General features: G+C 50.8%; 1 protein-coding gene across 1 annotated transcript in view; it reads left to right on the forward strand.

Annotated features, from left to right (window-relative positions):
- myh9b (myosin, heavy chain 9b, non-muscle) overlaps nt 1-22,889 on the forward strand; it is a 45,633-nt gene that overhangs the window by 10,906 nt on the left and 11,838 nt on the right. Inside the window, exons 2-26 of the mRNA XM_079746335.1 lie at nt 2,499-2,830; nt 4,657-4,813; nt 6,213-6,240; nt 6,625-6,718; nt 8,251-8,271; nt 10,946-11,038; nt 11,152-11,215; nt 11,787-11,885; nt 12,480-12,623; nt 12,979-13,074; nt 13,566-13,837; nt 14,190-14,363; nt 14,787-14,960; nt 15,390-15,504; nt 16,833-17,020; nt 17,332-17,453; nt 17,721-17,790; nt 18,402-18,562; nt 18,649-18,757; nt 19,223-19,354; nt 19,847-20,053; nt 20,831-20,968; nt 21,256-21,379; nt 21,654-21,825; nt 22,316-22,528. Coding sequence (XP_079602461.1) covers nt 2,504-2,830; nt 4,657-4,813; nt 6,213-6,240; nt 6,625-6,718; nt 8,251-8,271; nt 10,946-11,038; nt 11,152-11,215; nt 11,787-11,885; nt 12,480-12,623; nt 12,979-13,074; nt 13,566-13,837; nt 14,190-14,363; nt 14,787-14,960; nt 15,390-15,504; nt 16,833-17,020; nt 17,332-17,453; nt 17,721-17,790; nt 18,402-18,562; nt 18,649-18,757; nt 19,223-19,354; nt 19,847-20,053; nt 20,831-20,968; nt 21,256-21,379; nt 21,654-21,825; nt 22,316-22,528 — 3,494 coding nt within the window. The 5' untranslated portion in view covers nt 2,499-2,503. The remainder of the gene's footprint in view (nt 1-2,498; nt 2,831-4,656; nt 4,814-6,212; nt 6,241-6,624; nt 6,719-8,250; nt 8,272-10,945; nt 11,039-11,151; nt 11,216-11,786; nt 11,886-12,479; nt 12,624-12,978; nt 13,075-13,565; nt 13,838-14,189; nt 14,364-14,786; nt 14,961-15,389; nt 15,505-16,832; nt 17,021-17,331; nt 17,454-17,720; nt 17,791-18,401; nt 18,563-18,648; nt 18,758-19,222; nt 19,355-19,846; nt 20,054-20,830; nt 20,969-21,255; nt 21,380-21,653; nt 21,826-22,315; nt 22,529-22,889) is intronic.

Genomic DNA, 22,889 nt, shown 5'->3' on the forward strand with positions numbered 1-22,889 from the left:
GGAATTGGATCCCGGAATGTATGACTGTAAATGGGCAGAAACGGCATTAACCGTGGATATTCCAGACCCCTGCGGTTCTAACTGCTGCCCTGCCAACCCCGAAGGGTGGTTGCCCCTAGCAACCATCGTTAGGGGGGATGAGGTGGGTTGTTAAACCAACAAGAGTTTGAAAAAGTTCCTGCGACACAGGTAAATCGCGTCTATAACAAGTTTACAACCGCGTTATTCCCAGGAGCACGTTCAACGAAAACACTAAATCAAGACGTTCACAGTGACGGCCTTGTGTTTGGAGAAGTGTTGCTCATGTTGACTGCTCAGTTAATGACTGCATTAGCCACTGAGGAGGAGAGTACGGAGGCCTGTCAATTATAAAGTCATGAATGTTGAAATGAAACTATTGATATGATTTCGCAGACACTGATAATGTAGAACAACAAAGGGCTTGTAGTGGTTGTTTTATCGGTAATTGGCTAATTACCGTGACAAATCTTTTTGCAAGCCTCTTCTGACATAGAGCGCAGCAGATTTACCTATCCATCCAGACAGGGACGTTTCACTCCCGTCTTTTATTCACATATTTAGCGCTCCTAAGACCGCATATTTATCACTTAAAAAGCCACATAAGGCTCAAATGTTCCACACATGTTGTGCATCACCATAAATCCCTTCTTGGGAAAGAAATCCGGGAATGCCACAGGGGCTGATTGAATGCTGGTGAGACCTTGCTGGGAGAGAGGGAGCCCGCAGATGGAGCTCTGATTAAGAGCTTCTCGGAGAGGAACCAAGGTGGGATGACAGGGATGGCGTTCCTTTGACCCTGTTGAGTTTAATGTCAGCTCGCGAGAACCGTGGGTCGGTTATAGGTCGGTTCTACTTCACGTCTTCTCCACCTCCCTGGTCCTCACCAGTGACGTGGCAGTTTCTTTGAGATGTTGCGTTTAGGACGGATGAGACTTCCAAATAAAAAATGAAAATAAGCGTATTTTAATGAATGCATACGCCAGTCTCCTAGGAGCCCTGAACAGTCTTTAAACAATTCCCCCCCCCCCCACTCCAGAAGGATGTTGTTCTTGAGGAAAAAGAGGTGCACGTTCATCCTGTCTCCGTAATGCATTGTCCTTGCATCAAAGGTGGGAGATGTTTACCTAAAGACCAGACATTCCTGCCTTCTCGCCAAACGGATATATGCATGAGGTAGCACTGCTTTCACAGCAGGTAAAAGGTAAACAACCAATCTGGATGACGCAAAGAAAAGAGAGGCAAGCTCAAATGATTCAGAGTAAACATGGATTTTCCATCAGGCCGTCACTACCGGGCTTGAGGAAGGGCCTTTCTCCGCTTCCTCCTCCTGATATCACTGATAACGTTCATAATCGTAACCCCTTTTGCATGTCGGTTAGGAGGGAGGGCTCCAATAGCGTAACGGTCGGAGAGTGGTGTCTTCTTGTCTGTGAGTGGTGGGGCCTGCAGACAGCTGATCTGTCTCTGATGTCAGGGCAAGGACAGAGAATGACTGGGCTCCTCGACCGGGGTCAGCAGACCTCCGGCCGTGACTGTGATGGACTCGTGTCTCTCTGGTTCTAACCCCCAATGGGTCGATCTCTGACCCCAGAAGTTTCCTCTGCAGACGACGTCCGCCCACATTCCTCCACTGAACCAGCAAGCTTTATGTGCTTTATTAAACTATCTGTGATGTGCGCACGCGATGAGCAGAGCCACTCAGAATTTATGATTCTCTGTAGTAGATAAAACTCTTTGTGTTCGGATTTGTGGGTTTGGGTCTGATAAGTTGGCCTCCAGGGAGACTTTTATTGATCCGGGATATCTCCAGGAGGGAGAAGTGTACAGAGTCACTTCAAGAAGTCATTTATTGAGCTGACCCCGGCAGATGGTTCCTTGTTCGATTCCCCATTTGCCTCCTGGCCACACCTGCTGATATAACTGATCCTGAGCCAGATAACCTTTTTTAATTCACCCCAACCGCTTTGGATAAAGAATCTGTCTTAGTAACTAAAACAAAATCGATGTATAAGTGTACTCTTCTCCCAGACGATTGGTCGATGGTGGAAAATAAGAAATCATCTAGTTATTTCTAGATTCCTTAATCGGCCACAGTACCTGGTACCCTGGATAAGTGTTGTTAGGAGGAAGTCAGTTAATGTTCAGTCAGTACACCAGCGTTCAACCTTAAGGCTGTTTGACCTCCTGTCATAAGTGTGTTAAGCAAATGATTACTCTAACAGCAACCACAAAGCCTTGAACACTATTTTTATTCAATCATATCTTTTTACTAATACAATATAACCCCTCACTTAAAAAGAAAACATCAATCTACATATGTCCCTCCTGCCCTGAGAATAATGTATAAGAATCGTTTCTTTCCTTATGAAATGGACGTCAGCGATGGTCCAACCAAGGAGAGTTGGCTGAACAAGTGCATATAGACATACCGACTAGCACTAGTAAACGGCCATCCCCCTCTCTCCCTCCCTCTGCAGCCACCATGTCGGACGCTGATAAGTTCCTGTATGTGGACCGTAACATGGTCACCAACCCGCTGGCGCAGGCGGACTGGGCCACCAAGAAGCTGGTGTGGGTGCCGTCGGAGCGCCTGGGCTTCGAGGCGGGCTCGGTCCGTGAGGAGCGCGGAGACGAGTGCATGGTGGAGCTGGCCGACTCGGGCAAGAAGGTTAAGGTGAACAAGGACGACATCCAGAAGATGAACCCGCCCAAGTTCAGCAAGGTGGAGGACATGGCAGAGCTCACCTGCCTGAACGAGGCCTCGGTTCTGCACAACCTGAAGGAGAGATACTACTCAGGGCTCATCTACGTAAGTACTACTGAATACTGCTTAATACTGTCCAAATACAACTCAATACTACTCCGGGCTCATCTATGTAAGTATGCAGTACTACTGCTGTCAAATGTGCAATATGTAGTATATTGCCAAGGCCTCATCTGATGAAAGTACTCTTTAACATTTACATTCAGGGCATTTATCAGATGCTTTTATCCAAACGACTTAAAATAAGTACATTTGTCAGAAGAAAGAGAAACAATAGTACGGTAAGGGACTAGCCCTGGTACAGTAAGGATGTTCATAGTGCGAAGCACTAACAATCACTAGGTTAACCCATTCCCCGTAAGCAACAGAGATAGCTAGGATAAGATGCTACACATGCTAAGTACTATCTCTAAGGACGTGCAACATGCAATATGGGAGTACACTTAAGTGCGTATGTAGTACTCTGTTCCTCTCTTAGCCTCTTTTAAATACTGGTCTAGTCTTGGCCTCACTTTTACAACTCAAACTGTTCCTTATCAGAGTATAACCATGCCCTGACCTCTACCTTGTATAGGAGTGAGTCTGGTGTAGAGGAGTCTAGCTCTACAGGCAGGGCACTGGTTAATGTGTAAGCCAACAGTCTGGTCTTTGTGCACGGCTCTCCCTCGTATCGCTGTCTCTTGTTCTATCTGCATTTCCTTGTTGGTAAACAGGAAGCTGCTGGGAACAATGGCCTTCTAAGAGGATGTGTAGGATGGGGGGGTGGGGGAACTGGGGGTTATGGTGGTATGTTCCCAGTAGCAGATCTCTGGATATGGACTCTAAATGCTGCAGTAATTGTTACCATGATGAAGGCCATGTATGGCTGGCTGCATGGCCCGGGGAATTAGCTCCTAGCTGACCCGGTCATGTAAACGGGTGGGGGAACTCACCCGTGCTCCCCTGTCCCTGCTGCTGACTCCCCCCCCCCCCCCCCCCCCAAACTCTCCTCCCTCCCTCCCTCCCTCCCTCCCTCCCTCCCTCCTGAGAGAGAGAGAGAGAGAGAGAGAGAGAGAGAGAGAGAGAGAGAGAGAGAGAGAGAGAGAGAGAGAGAGAGAGAGAGAGAGAGAGAGAGAGAGAGAGAGAGAGAGAGAGAGAGAGAGAGAGAGAGAGAGAGAGAGAGAGAGAGAGAGAGAGAGAGAGAGAGAGACTATTTCAGATAGTTGCGATGACCTGGCAGGGAGAACGATGTGAACCAGAGGACAGTGTCTGTGCCTGGAGTTATCAGAGTAATGTTGTATACGAGGGGAGTAGAGGTCTGTGGGGGTTCTGGGGAGAAACCCTGCTACAAATCCAGTCTGGCTTAGGGTTAGACTGGTTCCAACTCCCCAGGGGACCGGTCTGATCTGGCTGGGGCGTGGCTCACGTTATGCAACCACACAAGATTGTGTTCAGGAAACAAATACTCTCCAACGCTTTTTAATGGTTTTGTTGATATTTTAACCAATATCTATAATGGCATGGTAATAAATAGTTTATTCATTGTATTTAAAATAATCGTTAATCTATAAAATGAGGACCAGTACTTCTTTAAACACGTGGAAGTTTAAGTGTGTTAAGCATAGGGATAAAGTAAGGAATGGTTAAAGTGAGGTATAGTGTTAAAGATAGCCAGGTCAGTGTGTCCTGTTCCATGTGTATGATGGAGGTCAGCATTGGTGGAAAAGCAATGCATCATGGGAACACCTCCAAGAGGAGTCCAAGAAAGTGCACACATTTTCCTTAGATAAGAAAACCAGAACATGAGTAGGAAGGTTAGCATCCATCGGGCCTAGCCTCTGATGATCCGCACAGCCCCGTACCGACTCTAACCAGACGCCCTCTGCCTGCAGACGTACTCCGGCCTATTCTGCGTGGTCATCAACCCGTACAAGAACCTGCCCATCTACTCTGAGGAGATCGTGGACATGTACAAGGGCAAGAAGAGGCACGAGATGCCCCCCCACATCTATGCCATCACCGACACCTCCTACAGAAGCATGATGCAGGGTAAGCCTCCGCCCGGCTGCTACAGCTACTGCTAGTTAATTAACTCGCTATCTTCTGCACAAGGATCCTGCTACGTCCAGCTTAGTAGCTTATAAGCGTATTAGCTTGATACCTTCTGAGGCGTTATCTATTATTTTCAGCTGACTTTCTTTTCAAAAAGTGGCACTGCGGTTGTTTGAGTATTATGTAAGTACGGCTGCTTTCTGTTGTGGTCCCCATAAAGAAGGAATGTGACTTATGGCGTAGAATTGCCTTTTCACAGTGATTCATATGTTTATAAACAAAACGTTATTAATCACGGCAAATAACTGGATGACATCTCTTCAAACTTGGCAGCGATGAAGACCCTGAAGATCTGGCCTAGGCCAGTTTTAACTATATTTTAACAAACCCGAAATCCCCCTTTCCCAATCATGACCTCACGATGCCCCTGGAGTGACTTTTTTTTTTACGTTTATCCACAAGTTTTGATTCCTATTTGAATTAACTAGAAGTTATCTTCAGTAGGGTTCAGGAGATCTGCCATCTTTAAGGTGTTTTCCCCAAGTATACACACCTTTTAGATCTTTAAATCTACAGCGTTTAGGATGTTGTTGAAGAGTTAAACCGCCCTTCATTGCAACACTGAACAAGAGAGCCCTGTGAGATCCAACATGGCCGCCGTGCTGGCGACCCCCAGCTTCAAGCCTTTTTGGCTCTGGTCTTTGTAGATGGGGGTCAAGGGGGGTCAGCCATGTTGGATCTGGTCTGTGTGCGCTGTGGTCCCCTGGGCCAGTCTCCTGGAGCTGGGCCCGGTTCTCCTCCCGGCTGTTGCATGTCGTTCGTCGATAAATCCTCCGGTCCTGCCACAGAAACAGTTGGACGTTGTGACTTTAAACCGCCGGGCCTTTGTGATCCGACAAATGTTTAAATCATGTTCGATTTAATGCTACTTTTTAAAAAATATATATTTATAGAACAATGATGGTCAAGATCTTTCAAAGTTAGTATCTTTAATGCAAAACACTTTTTCTTGGAATGAAACCTGTCTACGCGGTTAGTGACTACACTTTAATAAGCTACCCTCGATGCTAGTACAGTAAATCATTAGGTTATTTTGGTGGCTCGTCCTCGTTAGATCTTCCATCTCTGCACTCTCGTCTTTTATCAGCTGAGCCCCTCAGACACACCATCCTGTCTGCTTCCAGGAAGGCATTAGGATCGCTGGAGAAGTGTTGAGTCTTGATACGTTTTTGTCACACAGGAAGCCAGATATCGACTTCCTGTCCCACTCCTAGACTTCCTGTTGTGTCAAAAAACTACTGTTTTACAGCTTGTATAATGAGGGCTGGCTGAGTTTTGGTCTACTTTGTTGCATTAGTGTACATGTTGTGACTGTTATGTTCGTGTCTGTCCACAGATCGTGAAGATCAGTCCATCCTTTGCACGTGAGTTCACGACGATTCGTTGCAGGAAGACGCCAAGAACTCTCCTTTCTCTCTCCTCTCCCTCTTTGTCTCTCCCCTCTCCTTTCTCTGTATTAATGATGTATGCATAATTTACCATCTATAAATATACTATCTGTTATTGATGCACTCAATAACTTAAACTCAAAGAAAGCCAAACAAACAATTTCATTTATTAAAAAAATAATCCTGAATAACCACATTGAAACCTGTTTTGTTCTGCTTTCCTCTCCAATCATGGTTTGTTGAACTGTTTCTCCGTCTCTCTCTCTATGTTGTGTCTCTCTCTCTCTCCCTCTCTCTCTCCCTCTCTATCTTGTGTCTGTGTGTCTCTCTCTCTCTCTCTCTCTCTCTCGCCCTCCACAGAGGAGAGTCTGGTGCCGGTAAAACTGAAAACACCAAGAAGGTGATCCAGTATCTGGCTCACGTAGCCTCCTCCCACAAGACCAAGAAAGACCAGGTGAGCTCTCCCCCCCCCCCCCCCCCCCCGCCTCCCGTCCCTCCCTCCCCTCCCCATCACTCCTTTTCTATCAACCTATATCTCCTTCCTGAACTCCTATTACTCCTCCCTCTTCCTCCAGTTCCTCTCTTCACCAAACAATCTATCTGTCCTCACCTCCTCCCTCTCTTTTCCCATATTTCCCTCTCTGTCTTTCATCACCTCTCCTCTACCCTCCCATCCTCCTCTGTCCACCACCTGTCTCCCTCCGCCTATTTGGACCACTTTATTTTATCTCTGTCCCTTTCCCCTTTCTCACACATCTTCTCATTCTCTCCCTTTCTAACCTCTTCTGCCACTCCCTCTCCCTGAACCTCCTCTCTCTCTGTTCTTCTCTCCCTCTCCTCCTCCATATTATTGTCCTTAGTCTTCCTGTGTTTTCTGTCTCACTCCCTTCTCTCCAGTCTACCTCTACTTTCATCTTCTAGGAGCCTCTCCCTCCTCCTCCTCCTTCTCCCTTCACCACCTTGACTCCAGCCCCTCCTCTCCCTCCTCCTCTCCCTCCTCCTCTCCCTCCTCCTCTCCTCTGACCACCTTGACTCCCGCCCCTCCTCTCTCCCTCTCCCTCCTCCCTCTTCGCTCTCCTCTGACCACCTTGACTCCAGCCCCTCTGGCCTCTCCTCATCCTTCCTGTTGATCAATAACATCCAAACATCGTCTTGCACTACTGTCATTCATCAATATATCTCCACTGAGCCACGTTACTAGTCCTTCATGGCAGATGTTCTGGTAAACAAGCCGTTCCTAGCCTCCTGGCACGTAGCCCTGTAGACCTTCTCCCCGGCTCTGCCCAGCTTTACAGAGCGACCACAGATGGAAACTCAAACCAAAGAAATGTGTCCCTCTGGTTAAAAACACGGGTCATTACAAACAGCCTCCCTCTCATTGGTCAGAACGTGTGACGCGTTTAACGGGGCCCAGAATGGCGGCTGCGTTTGCAATGACACGTGTTTTACCAGAGTTGGCACGATAGCATCGCTGTTGGGATTTATGATTGATTTATTCTTTAAAGGTGGAGCTTGTTTCTCTTGGCTCAGTGTCGGTTCGACTCTGTAACTCGGAGCTCCTGACAAGAATGTAGATCCTGGGACTAAATGGCTGACTGGCTAGGCTTTAGATGGCTAGTTCTAATGCTAGCTGTTACAGGGCTAGTTATAATGCTAGCTGGCTAGCTGTCAGATGGCTAGTTCTAATGCTAGCTGGCTAGATGTTAGATGGCTAGTTATATTGCTAGCTGGTTGGCTAGCTGTTACAGGGCAAGTTCTAATGTCAGAAGGCTAGTTCTAATGCTAGCTGGCTGGCTGTTAGATGGCTAGCTGTCTGGCTAGTTCTGCGGCTGGCCTGCTCTGCGGGGTTAGCCCCTGCGGCGGGGATAGCCCGCGGCGGGGTTAGCCTCCTCCCCTGGCCACGGCTCAGGGTCCGTGGGGGGGGGGGGTTGATATGAAGCGCCGCTCCGTTTTGAGCTCCTTGTATTTCTCTCTCCCCACCAACAGAACAGCTCGTTCCTGTCACATGTGAGTTACCCTCTCTCTCTCCCTCCACCTGCTGCTCCTCCTCCCTGCTTCGGACGCCCTCCTCCTCCTCCTCTTCCTCCCTGGGTGCCTCCCTACAACATCACCCCCCCCCCCCCCCCCCCCCCCCCCCCGCCTACACAAACACACACAGCCCCCATCATCACCCCCACCTCCAATCACCCCCCCCGCCCGCTCTCGCCTCCCCCTCCTCTCGCTGGAGTGCTCTGTGGTGGTTCACCTGGTGTCTATAAGGTCAAGGGCGTCCTGACTTTTCAGCCAATCGGAAGCACGCAGGCAGTCTGTACACGGAGTCCATCGGTGGCAGCTGTGTGTGTTTGTGTGTGTGTGTGTGTGTTTGTGTGCGTTTGTGTTGCTGCTGAAAGACTGCGCCAGACAATAGTAGGATGTGTAGAGGGGGTGGTCACAAGGGAATGTTGATTATGGGATGTATTTCGGTTAAGAGGAAATGTTGTTACCGATATGCCTGGCGGACTCTTTCAGCGAAATGTACTGCTGTGTTGTGTGCGGGGTGGCCATGTTGGATCTGTTGTGTGCATGTTTGATCTGTGGTGTGGTTTGTGTGTGTGTGTTCAACCATGTTGGATCTGTGTTGTGCGGTGTGGTGTCGGCCATGTTGGATCTGTTGTGTGCATGTTTGATCTGTGGTGTGTGTGTGTTCAACCATGTTGGATCTGTGTTGTGCGGTGTTGTGTCGGCCATGTTGGATCTGTTGTGTGCCGTATCCACGTTAGGCCTGTGCTGTGTTGTGTCGGCCATGTTGGGCCATCTGTTGTCTCAAGTGTCTTGGTGTTCTTTGCAGTGTCTCTGCTCAAAGACCGCCTGCCTTCCTCAGCATGTTTACACACGTGTGGTCTATCAAGGGGATGGAGGTCTCTGACCAGAGACACTGAAGTACTGTGTGGGACAGGTGGTCATGGGGGATGCACCGACACTGGTATTGACAACATATTGATTTGATATCAAGGGCAAATAAAGTGTTTGCCTAAAGTTGTCCTCAATCAGAAAAGTAATAATTCTGGTTATATTTTTGTGACCTACATTTAGACCGATTCTTATCTGAATCCAAACAATCTGCCGTCCCTCGTCACTGACCTCATCGGTCCGGGATCTTTTGTCCCGATTCTTTCAGCTGTAATGCAGACGTGGTTTTTCCATCACAACATGTGTAGAAGCAGGACTCTGGGATTAGAAGATGGCGTGTGATAGTGTGAAGATTCCCGTTGATCTTCAGTGAATCATTGTTCCATCGGTGCATCCTTTAGAACGAAGCCTTTGAAGGCTGTAACCGACCAAGCCTGGGGCCGCTGCTTCTGCAGAAATATGATTAGCTCAGAGTAAACAGGCCTCATAAACCTGCTCCGTGGCCCTGCCCTGGGAAACATTCCAACAGAGCTGAGAGCCCTATGCTGCGCTGACTCGCTATTACTTGATGTCTGTCTGTCTGTCTCTATTTGTGAGTCTCTCTCTGTCTGTCTGTGAGTCTGTCTCTCTCTGTCTGACTGTCCGTCTTTATGTATGTCTGTCTGTCTCTGTGTCTGTGTCTCTGCCCCTCTCTCTTTCTCTCTCTGTCTCTCTGCCTCTCTCTCTGTCTGTCTCTATTTGTGAGTCTCTCTCTGTCTGTATGTGATTCTATCTGTCTCAGTGAGTCTGTGTCTCTGTCTGTCCGTCTTTATGTATGTCTGTCTCTCTCTCTGTGTCTCTGTCTCTGCCGCTCTCACTTTCTCTCTGTGTCTCTCTGCCTCTCTCTCTCTGTGTGTGTGTGTGTGTGTGTGTGTGTGTGTGTGTGTGTGTGTGTGTGTGTGTGTGTGTGTGTGTGTGTGTGTGTGTGTGTGTGGCGCTGGGTGCCTATTAATCGTCCTCCACCCACGGTGTTGACGGAGCAGCTGTCAGGCGGTGTACTGACATGTTTTTATTGGCTCCGTCCAACTCATCCTCTGCCAGGAGCGACTCAACGGCACTGTTCTCCCCAGCGCTTCCACCTTGCTCATCCACCTTTTCCTGCTAACGTCCACAAGCTCTCCTTAAGTACAGCTGCTCCCAACGCCATCAATCAGATGATGTACAAACGCATAAACCAAAGTGTGTGTCTGTGTGTCCCTGTGGTGTGTGTCCCTCTTGTGTGTGTGTGTGTGTGTGTGTGTGTGTGTGTGTGTGTGTGTGTCCGTCCTCTTACAGTGACGGTGATATCTCTGATGGTCATCTCTTAACTCACAACATGTTTTTTCTACACGTCATCCGATCTGTGCGTGCGTCAGTTGAATGTTGTGTGTCCTTGTGAAATATGTCTTGTTTGTTTACTCTGTCTTGTTTGTTTTGTGTTGAATGCTCTTTGTTGGGATCCTAAGTCGTTTCATACGGGAACAATTATTACCCGACTCTGTCAACACGGAACACAGTGAACCGACTCTGCAGATAACCAAACGCAGATGAGACCCCTCGCCCTGTAGGGGGAGGAGCCTTTAAGCCCCACCCCCCAATCCCTGACTCTGCCCCCACACCCTGGCTCCACCCCCAGCGTAGCCCTGACCATGGTGGTGGTGATATCATGCTGGGACAGCGATAAGATGCCTGCCTGTGGCGGTCTGTCGTCGGTTCATGGGCGTCTTCATCCGTTATACTCTCTCTCTCCTACTGTTCCTCCCCTGTCCACCAGGGGGAGCTGGAGAAGCAGCTGCTGCAGGCCAACCCCATCTTGGAGGCCTTTGGAAACGCCAAGACTGTCAAGAACGACAACTCTTCCCGATTTGTAAGACTTCTTTAAATTTGTCTTGAACCCGGAAAAGATAATCCATTTTATGGATTGTTATTTTTTGCGTCAGTGTTTTGATGGACTATGTTTTTTTTCTTTCATTTTTCCAGGGAAAGTTCATCAGAATCAACTTTGATGTCAACGGTTACATCGTCGGGGCCAACATTGAAACATGTATCCTTTGTTTATTTATATATATGTCCGGCTGGTCACTCACTCACATCCCCTCAATACAGTCAGCTTATCGATCAGAAGATCTATCACAGTTGCTCCACCTTTGGGTCTTTGGGTCCCAGATCTTTTATAGTCTGAAGCTCCTTGAGACTTCAGTTCATCAGCTTCCCTGCAGTCAAACATTCTCCAGGAAAGGTACCCCAGAGCAGAACAATTAAAGATGGTCTCTTTCTTGACTATGTGCTTTGTTTGAAGCTCGTCAGACCATCTAGCGGTCAGTATGTTCCCCCCCCGGAAAATCCTTGACATAGTTTGAACTCCATCAGATTGGCCCTGAAATATCCCATGTCCCATTTAAACCTCCTCACTTATCATCTCAGCTGGTTAGTAGTTTTACTGTGGCTGCAACTCTTTGTATGACCACTAATGATCTACAGCGCATACGTCAGTAGCTCTGTAGGATTTTGAGTATCAGGAGATCCATGTAGGATCCCTACCCTAATAACCCTCTGGGTAACCTTCTGACGTGTTGAGATGGTAGTGGGGTGCAGACCTTGACCTCTGACCCCAGACCTGCTTGAGAAGTCCCGTGCCATCCGCCAGGCCAAAGACGAGAGGACCTTCCACGTCTTCTACTACATGCTGACCGGTGCCGGGGACAAGCTGCGCTGTGAGCACACACACGCTCGCTCCCTCACTGGGGACATTAATACATTAGTTATTATTATATTTCTATTTTATTCTAATTATTTCATGTCCAGTATTGTAGTTGTGTTTATTTATTTGTCTTTATTTAGGTCTCAGCTGTCTTTACTAGTGTTTCTCTTATACCTTTTTGTTTCTTTATTGCACTGTTGAAGGATCCCGAGACTCAAGAATTTAATTGCCAGCGACTGCTTCTGTAATTGTTGTGCATACGACAATAAAGCACCTTGAACCTTGAACCTGCTGTAGGGGCTCCTGGGGGACTCTCAGGGTTTAGGGTGCACTGGTCTGGTCTGACCTGGACTGGTGTGGATGGACAGTCTTGGACTGGAGCTGAATGTTAACTTTATCTTTATAGTTAAACAGAAATGCTGTCTGAAAATCCATAATGCATGTTGCCCTGACCGTCTTAAAGGGGACTTTTGGTTAATGTTGTCCTCTTATCCATCACTCGTTCTCTTGCTCTTAATCTGTACATTTTAAGAGATTTTTCTGTTATGATGGGTTTTGCATTACCTACAATAATTATTAAAAATAAAACTGTCTCTCTCTCTCTCAGCCGAGTTGTGTCTGGAGGGCTACAACAACTACCGCTTCGTTTCCAACGGCAACCTGACCATCCCGGGCCAGCATGACAAGGACCTCTTCACGGAGACGATGGAGGCCATGAAGATCATGAGCATCCCCGAGGATGAGCAGATCGGTACGCAGAGCTTTAATACCCCTGCAGTGCCACCCCCCAGACATAGGGGGCAGCACTGTGCTTTAATACCCCCGCAGTATCGCCCCCCACACATACGGGGCAGCAGATGGCTTGGTAACTGGGTTCATCCCAGGGGAAAGGTGGCTGTAACAGCAGAAAGCCCAGTAGTACCAGTTTAAAAAGGGGTGCACAAATATAATCAGCTATAGGAATGTTAGGGTGTCTGACTTGAAGCTTTACATGAAACAGATTTTTAAAAGAAAGGTCTGAAATGTTGTCATGGTCAGAGTTGACCGGCGTGGCCCGGTTGTTACCGTGGTGACGTGGTTCTTGACCCCTGTGTGTTGATCTGCAGGCATGCTGAAGGTGGTGTCCTCCGTCCTCCAGCTGGGGAACATGAGCTTCAAGAAGGAGCGCCACACCGACCAGGCCTCCATGCCCGACAACACCGGTAAAACACCTCAAACATCTGACCTTATGAAGAGGAGTGTAGGACCAGGTCTCCATGCAAGGCCACAACGTCCTAGTACCGCAGAACAGCTGAAGTACTGGAGTAGAGAGTCGCTTAGCATCAAGTATCCGTGCCTTACCACACAGGTACAACTGCCACAAAACCTCTAGCATAGCGTCTCCATGCCATACAACAGGTACCACTACATTCACATTCAGGGCATTCAGCTGAGTTTTATTCAAAGCGACAGTTCACACACACATTCACACAGCGACGGCGGAGTCAACCACGCAGGGCGACAGCCAGCTCGTCAGGAGCAGTTAGAGTGAGGCATCTTGCTCAGGGACACCTCGACACTCTAGGGGGAGCCGGGGATCAAACTTGCAGCCCTCCGGTTACCAGACAACCCGCTCTACCTCCTTTGCTCACCCTCCCCCTCTCTCTCCCCCCCTCCACGGTACGCTAACACCCTCCCTCTGTCTCCCCCACAGCGGCCCAGAAGGTGTGCCACCTGATGGGGATGAACGTGACGGACTTCACCCGGGCCATCCTGTCTCCGCGCATCAAGGTGGGCCGGGACTACGTGCAGAAGGCGCAGACCCAGGAACAGGCGGAGTTCGCCGTGGAGGCGCTGGCCAAGGCCACCTATGAGAGGATGTTCCGCTGGCTGGTGATGAGGCTCAACAAGGCGCTGGACAAGACCAAGAGGCAGGGCGCCTCCTTCATCGGCATCCTGGACATCGCCGGCTTCGAGATCTTTGAGGTGAGGCGCCAGTGGGTGTGACCGGTTCCCAGCGGTTCTCATGAAACGAGCACGTCCATGCAACACAGATTGCGAGGATAAGATGCTATTGAGTGCCAGAACATGCAACATACAATAAGTGCGTAAGAGGGGAAGACCGGTTCTCATGAAACGAGCACGTCTGTGCTCGTTTCATGAGAACCGGTGAGAAACACACTGTTATATTGAATCAATAAAACTGTTGATTCAATAAAATTATTATTCAGTTTATCTTGAAGTGTCTCTGAAAGATCTGGGAAATATGTAACGGTTTGCAATGCTAACCAGAGAGGTTCACATCACTGAATATCTTCTACTTCTTCTCTCTCTCCAGCTGAACTCGTTTGAGCAGATGTGCATCAACTACACCAACGAGAAGCTGCAGCAGCTGTTCAACCACACCATGTTCATCCTGGAGCAGGAGGAGTACCAGAGGGAGGGCATTGAGTGGAGCTTCATCGACTTCGGCCTGGACCTGCAGCCCTGCATCGACCTCATCGAGAAGCCCGTGAGTCCACCACTGACACCCGTCAATCAGAACGGAGATGTACTGGTATTCCCACAGAAACACCTATTAATCATACCGGAGCGGTACTGGTTCTCCGGTACTGTGTCTTTGTGCCGTGACCCAATCTTGTCCCACTTCTCCATCTTCTTCCCACACTTTGTTTAAATCCGACCAACATCTGTCCTTAATACCGACGCCCCAGTGGACCGCTGGGTTTAGAACCAAAGCATCTTCTTCATAACCTCTTCAAGGCCGTATGTTTCCACAATATTCTCAGTTTGAGGACTGGTTCTCCCCGGGGGAGCCCTCATTATCTGGTGGTTCCATGGCGGTCGATCTGAAGCCCCTCTGGTCCGCTGAGCTGGGTCTGTGTCTGTGGTTCTCTCTCATCGTGGTTCCACCCCCCCCCCCACCCCCCCCCAGGCCAACCCCCCGGGAATCCTGGCCCTGCTGGACGAGGAGTGCTGGTTCCCCAAGGCCACGGACAAGAGCTTTGTGGAGAAGGTTCTGCAGGAGCAGGGGGCGCACTCCAAGTTCCACCGGCCAAAGAAGCTGAAGGACGAGGCCGACTTCTGCATTATGCACTACGCCGGCAAGGTCGGTCTGCCCCGCCTCACCCCTTCTCCCTCCCTCATCCCTTCTCCCTCTCTCCCTCATCCCTTCTCCCTCTCTCCCTCATCCCTTCTCCCTCGCCCCCTCACCCCTTCTCACTCCCTCACCCCTTCTCCCTCCCTCACCCCTTCATCCTCCCTCACCCCTTCATCCTCCCTCCCTCACCCCTTCATCCTCCCTCCCTCACCCCTTCATCCTCCCTCCCTCACCCCTTTTTCCTCCCTCCCTCACCCCTTCATCCTCCCTCCCTCACCCCTTCATCCTCCCTCCCTCACCCCTTTTCCCTCCCTCCCCCACCCCTTCTTTCACCCTCCCTCACCCCAGCCCAGACTCCCTCACACCCCGTCTCCCTCCCTCACCCCTTCTCCTGATGTCTGACCTGACCCCCCCCCCCCCCCCCCCCCCCCCCCCCAGGTTGACTACAAGGCTGACGAGTGGCTGATGAAGAACATGGACCCGCTCAACGACAACGTGGCCTCACTGCTCAACCAGTCCACCGACAAGTTCGTTTCCGAGCTCTGGAAGGATGGTAGGTTCCCCCCCCCCCCGACCCTCGGGTCCAGACCGCCCCAGGCCCCCCCTTGTGGCTCACCTGAACCGCCCTTGGGGTCACCTGACCCCATGAACAATACAAAAACATGAACAATTCATGGATGCACACATGAATACATGTACAGTTGCACAACAAGTTAACATGAATACATGAAACCACGAGACCTTCATGTTACCTTCTGTTGATCTCTTCACTCTTCCACCTTACCTTTGTCTCTTAACCTTTGACCTCCCTGATCTCGACCTCCATCCTCATCCTCCTCTGTTGCCCCGTTCTGTTACCCCCCCCTCCACGGGGCCCCTGGGCCCCCAGGGATTCTGAGTTGTCAGAGAGCCTATTTCTACAACCACTTTCCTATTCTGCACCTCGACTCAGGTGACCCGGTTTACTTTGATTTGTTCACCCTCATCTGTGCCTGTTGACCCTCCAGCCAATCGTCATCAGCCATCCCCCCTCTCCCTCATCATCAAACCCCCCTTTTCCTCATCATCAATCCCCCCTCTCCCTGATCATCAATCCTCCCTCTCCCTCATCATCAATCCTCCCTCTCCCTCATCATCAATCCCAAACTCATGTTTTTAGTGAATTCTGGTCTCTCTCCCCGCTCTCCTCATTAATCCCTGGTATCTCCTCATGTTTCAGTGAATCCTGTCGCTCTGGTCTCTACCCCCTCTCTCCTCATTAATCCCTGGTCTCTCCTTCTCTCCTGTGTAATAGTGTTTTTGGGGCCTCCTGGTGTTGGTCATGGGTACTGCAACAATGGGTATATCCAACTGCATGGGTTTGATTGTGCGATCACCAAATAGATCTATGTTTTTGTCACCCTTTTTATTGGACGTGTGTGATTTAAACATAAGGACCCTCCACACGGGAGGGGTTTGCAGTGATGTGCACACCAGTGTTTCACGTGACTTGCATTGAAGTGGTTGGATGGTTCCTCAGCATGATGTGACCTGCTCTCTGGCGCCCCCTGGCCTCACTGTGTGTGGTGTTTCCTCACGTTTGTTTAAAAGGATCTTGTCCTCAGCATGTTTGACAGGAAGACACCCTTGTTTAGTAGTTTGAGGCGTGTTCTGGTTGACATGGGTTGACGTTAGACTTTATTATTGTCAAGGTTTACGGGACGTTTTATGGGATGAAAAACTCTTGATACTTTACAGAGTAGAGTATCGAATTTACTTTCAATACTTAATGATTGAAAATGAATTAATTCCAATTAAATTAAGTAGGCTTTCAAAGTGAGATGAATAAACAGGAATAAGGTGACTGAATAATGAATGCCCCCCCACCCCCCCCCCCCCCAGTGGACCGCATCGTGGGCCTGGACAAGGTGGCCGGGATGTCTGAGATGCCGGGGGCCTTTAAGACGCGTAAGGGCATGTTCCGCACGGTGGGGCAGCTCTACAAGGAGCAGCTGTCCAAGCTCATGGCCACGCTCAGGAACACCAACCCCAACTTCGTCCGCTGCATCATCCCCAACCACGAGAAGAAGGTGCGGGTCCCTTTCCCACCCACCTGGGCGTCTCGTTGAGAGCATCACTGTTTGTTCTGTTCTTGTTGTGAATATGGTGGTTCTAGCCTAGTAGCATACGACACTAACTTTAGCTGGCATGCTAGGTAGCCTGAGTCTAATGCTTACCTAGCATATATATTGCTTTTGATCTAGTTTACTGTGATGGAAGGTTGGATTTAGTCCTTTATTCCATAGCAGTAAATTGGATTTACTGTTACCATGGCAGTAGATCTGGTTCAGGCTGGTTTAGTCCGGTCCAGGTCTGACCCCTGGTGTGTTCCCCTCTGCAGGCGGGTAAGCTGGACCCCCACCTGGTGCTGGACCAGCTCCGCTGTAACGGGGTCCTGGAGGGGATCAGGATCTGCCGCCAGGGCTTCCCCAACCGCATCGTGTTCCAGGAGTTCAGGCAGAGGTGACGCACCGGACACACATGAAGCAAACACACAACATTCACTGGAAAAGGACTGCAAAGAAACGCATGAACGCACACACTTTGTCCTCGACTGATGAGGTGTGTGTGTGTGTGTGTGTGTGTGTGTGTGTGTGTGTGTGTGTGTGTATATTAACACCCTGTGTTTGTGTTTATGTTAACACCCTGTGTGTGTGTGTGTGTGTGTGTATTGATACCCTGTGGGTGTATCACACCTTGTGTGTATTAACACCCTGTTTGTGACTCCAGGTACGAGATCCTCACTCCCAACGCCATCCCCAAAGGCTTCATGGACGGGAAACAGGCGTGCGTGCTCATGGTACAAACACCTAGCGACCACCTCTCAAAGAACCGGGGTTACCATAGCAATTGATGTTATCTTCTAAGCGCACCAACCGTCTTAAAGGGATACGCCGAGGTGTCGTACCCAGGTTCAGACCAGCGGTTTGACTCCAGATCCTTCGTTGTATGTCCAGCCGGAGAGTTCGCTGGGTGTCAACATTGACACCAGATTGTAGTTGTTCTACAAACAGCCAGCGAACTCCCCTTCTGGACGCACTGTGATGGGTCTAGACACGACACGAGTGTGGTTCACTCAGAGTATCCCTTTAATGTCTACTACAACACTTAACTTACAACAATTAAATCACAACAATGATCCAATTAGGCAAATGGAGGCGCAGGCAAAACGTATATTTAATGTTCTAACTACATCTAGCTTATCGTATAGTTGAACTCAAGTTTTATTTAACTTGAACCTCTAGTTAAATATTAAATTGTGTTGATTGAATTAACAAACTTTAACATTGATACATTAAGCTCTAAACTAATTTATGTTATATCTAGATGGTGATTTCAATATGAAATGGAGTAAATGTTGGCACCAGAACCATCTCATTACAAAGCTGTTGATCTCTTCTCCCCGGTCAGATCAAAAGCCTGGAGCTGGACCCCAACCTGTACCGGATCGGGCAGAGCAAGGTGTTCTTCCGGGCCGGAGTCCTTGCTCACCTGGAGGAGGAGCGCGACATGAAGATCACCGAGGTCATCATCAGCTTCCAGGCCTGGTGCCGTGGTTACGTGGCCCGCAAGTAAGACACCCCGACCCCGACTTAATTTCCCAAGATGCACCAGAAGGGGTGGAGCTTGGCTAACCCCGTCCCCCTCCCCCCCTCAGGGCCTTCGCCAAGCGGCAGCAGCAGCTGACGGCCATGAAGGTGATCCAGAGGAACTGCGCAGCCTACCTGAAGCTCCGCAACTGGCAGTGGTGGAGGCTGTTCACCAAGGTAACCACGGCAACCCAGGCCTGGGGGTCAGGGATCGCGACCCCAGTGTCATACCTGGGGTCGACTGTTCAGCAATTCAGTTGTGTTGACATGTCCTACAAATGACTGCAATAAAAGATGAATGTCTCTGTGAATATTTATAGATCTTTGTGTTTCCTAATATGATCCATGGAGTCTCAGTGTCATGCTGAGCTTCTTGTTTATGGTTAATTTTACTATATTGATCAACCCTCGTCCATGATGTCTCATCCCTCTCCCTCTCTTCCCCTCTCCTCCCCACCCTCTTCCTCTCATCCTCCCCACCCTTCTCTCCCTCTCCCTCTCCCCCTCCGCCTCTCTTTCCTCCCCTCTCCCTCTCCTCTCCTCCCCTCTTCCCCTCTCCTCCCTCTCTCTCCCTGTCCTTCCCTCCCCTCCTCCCTCCCTCGCTCCCCTCCTTGTCCTCTCCCTCCTCCCCCTCCCCCCCAGGTGAAGCCTCTGCTGCAGGTCTCCAGGCAGGAGGAGGAGATGTTGGCTAAGGACGAGGAGCTGAACAAGGTGAAGGAGCGGCAGACGTACGCCGAGCAGCAGCTCAGCGAGATGGAGACCAAGCAGCAGCAGGTGAGAGGGCGCACTTCCACCAGCGGCCACTAGGGAGCTGCACATCTACTGCTGGCCACTAGAGGACAGCACATCCACCAGCGGCCACTAGAGGGCCGCACATCCACCGGCGGCCACTAGAGGGCCACACTTCCACCGCAGGCCACTAGGGGCAGCACATCCACCGGCGGCCACTAGAGCGCCGCAGACGGTCCACTGACCATCCTCCAGGGTTCATCTGAACGACCCTGCTAGGGTTGAGGACAAATGAAACGACGAGAAATGTTTAGTTTAACATTTGACCATGTATAGCCTCATCAGATTTATTCTGGGAGACTAAAATTGTCCATCTGAATGATTCATTATCAAGCGGGTCAGACGGACGGCTCAATAGAATGATAAAGTGAAGTAAGCAGGGTTTAAAGTCCGCCTCTCTACATTCCCTCCTTCTCCTCTCCCTTCCTCCCTCTCTTCTCCTCCTTCATCCTCTCCTACCTCCTCCTCCTCCTTCAGCTGGGGGCGGAGAAGCTGGCCCTGCAGGAGCAGCTGCAGGCGGAGACGGAGCTGTGCGCCGAGGCGGAGGAGATGAGGTCCCGCCTCGCCGCCCGCAAGCAGGAGCTGGAGGAGATCCTCCACGACCTGGAGGCCCGCATGGAGGAGGAGGAGGAGCGCACAACGCAGCTGCAGACCGAGAGGAAGAAGATGCAGCTCAACATCGGGGTGAGTGGGAGGGAGGGGGGAGGGTAGGGAGGAGGGAGAAGGTGAAGCTCAACATCGGGGTTAGTGGAGGGAGGGAGGGGAGGGGGGAGGGAGGGGAGGAGAAAGGGGAGGAGGAAGAAGGTGAAGCTCAACATTGGGGGGAGGGTAGGGGGGAGGGAGGGTGAGTGAGGGGAGGGAGGGTGAATGAGGGAGGGAGGAGGGAGAAGGTGAAGCACTGCGCTGATGCACAGGTGGCTGTCTGGTTGACCTTATTTGTTTTTGCCCGTTTGGCTCCGTGTGGCGCCTAAGGTCTGTGCCGTTAAGGTGTGAGGGGGGACAGGAGGGTGTGAGGGGGGGACAGGAGGGTGAGAGGGGGGACAGGAGGGTGAGAGGGGGGACAGGAGGGTGAGAGGGGGGACAGGAGGGTGTGAGGGGGGACAGGAGGGTGAGAGGGGGGACAGGAGGGTGTGAGGGGGGGACAGGAGGGTGTGAGGGGGGGACAGGAGGGTGAGAGGGGGGACAGGAGGGTGTGAGGGGGGACAGGAGGGTGAGAGGGGGGACAGGAGGGTGAGAGGGAGGACAGGAGGGTGAGAGGGGGGACAGGAGGGTGAGAGGGGGGACAGGAGGGGGTGAGAGGGAGGACAGGAGGGGGTGAGGGAGGACAGGAGGGTGAGAGAGGGGACAGGAGGGGGTGAGAGGGAGGACAGGAGGGTGTGAGGGAGGACAGGAGGGTGAGAGGAGACCAGAGGGTGTATAAGAGGACAGGACGGTGTTAACCTGCCCTGTCTCTGCTCTCAGGACCTGGAGCAGCAGCTGGATGAAGAGGAGGCCGCCCGGCAGAGGCTTCAGCTGGAGAAGGTCACCCTGGAGGCCAAGATGAAGAAGGTGGAGGAGGACGTGATGGTGCTGGACGACCAGAACAACAAGCTCAACAAGGTCCGTACATCAACACCCGTCACTCACCCGTCACTCATGATACGAGTACAGATTTGTTCTGGTGATCAAGATGTGCAGCAGGACTTCAATTTAGAAGTTCTGCTGCTTACGCTGACCCTTGTTTTACATAAACTCATCATTTAAATCCAGCCCTAGCCACACCTTTTCTTAAGGACTCAGTTTAATAGGGTAATCTGGACCTAGTTAAGTAGATGGATGTATGCCTAGTGTATCATCACACACGGCTCTTATGGATGTATAAAACGTTTGTCTGTTTCGTTGTGCAGGAGAAGAAGCTGTTTGAGGAGAGGATCTCCGAGTTCACCTCCAACCTGGCGGAGGAGGAGGAGAAGTCCAAGAGTCTGCAGAAGCTGAAGACCAAGCATGAAGCCATGATCACAGACCTGGAGGGTAAGCTGATGCTCTGGAGAACCCCCCCCCCCCCTCTCACAGACAACATATGACACACCGCGCTTATAAGTCTGGATTTGTGGAACAGAAGAAAGAAAACATACAGAATTCTAAAATCTAGTTCTTCTGCTCCAAGAAGACTTTTGATTGTGGACCCATCTACGTGATCATGTTATGATACCTAGCTAGGTCTAGGTTTCAGACCAGAGGTTACTAGACCTCAGCCTTCTGTGTTCTGGGTTCCTCCGACCACTCACTCTCCCCCCCCCCTCAGACCGCCTGCGTCGTGAGGAGAAGCAGCGCCAGGAGCTGGAGAAGAACCGGCGCAAGCAGGACGGCGACTCTGCAGAGCTCCACGACCAGATCGCCGAGCTGCAGGCCCAGATCGCCGAGCTCCGCCTCCAGCTGGCCAAGAAGGAGGAGGAGCTGCAGGCCGCCCTCGCAAGGTAGGCTGGGGTCCTCGAAGGGAATAGACAGGTGAGGCTTAGGACAGGTGAGGCTTAGGACAGGTGAGGCTGTAGACGGGGGGGCTGTAGACGGGGGGGCTGTAGACGGGGGGAGGCTGTAGAGGGGGGGGCTTTGGTCAATCAGAGCTAACACATTTGTTAGTTTTTGTTTTTGCCCCGATATTGATTGTGTTTCAAAAAATACAATCATTATTAGAATCAATTGGAATACTTATACGGTTATCTTCTGAATGCAATACAAGAGCTGTACAAATTAGGTCCATCTATTGTTTACTCCTTACTACACCTCCCTCGATTTGAGTTATCTCGTACAGAAAACTCAGACCAGGTAGAGTCCATGTAGGGACTGGTCTGAGACCAGGTAGAGCCCCGTACCTAATAGAGGTGTAGAGTTAAACAGGACCACACTGCCCTGCTCCATGACCTCAGCGCCGTGTCTTCCGTCCCTGTCACACCCCCACCGCTTCAGGATGGAGGAGGAGGCCGCCCTGAAGAACCTGGCCCAGAAGAAGATCCGCGAGATGGAGGCGCAGCTGTCTGAGCTTCAGGAGGATCTTGACCTGGAGCGCCAGGCCAGGGCCAAGGCGGAGAAGCACCGCCGCGACCTCGGGGAGGAGCTGGAGGCGCTGAAGACGGAGCTGGAGGACACGCTGGACTCCACCGCCACCCAGCTGGAGCTCAGGTAGCCCGCCGCGGAACGCACCTGACGCTCTGAGACCTGAACCAAACACACCCGACGCTCCGAGACTAGAACAAAACACACCCGACGCTCCGAGACTAGAACCAAACGCACCCGACGCTCCGAGACTAGAACCAAACACACCCGACACCCCGAGACTAGAACCAAACACAGCTGATGCTCTGAGACTAGAACTAAACACACCCGACGCTCTGAGACTAGAACCAAACACACCCGACACTCCGAGACTAGAACCAAACACACCCGACACTCCGAGACTAGAACCAAACACACCCGACGCTCCGAGACTAGAACCAAACACACCCGACGCTCTGAGACTAGAACCAAACACACCCGATGCTCC

The sequence above is a fragment of the Pollachius pollachius genome, assembly GCF_949987615.1.
Source record: "Pollachius pollachius genome assembly, chromosome: 11".
In the NCBI taxonomy this organism is placed as follows: domain Eukaryota; kingdom Metazoa; phylum Chordata; class Actinopteri; order Gadiformes; family Gadidae; genus Pollachius; species Pollachius pollachius.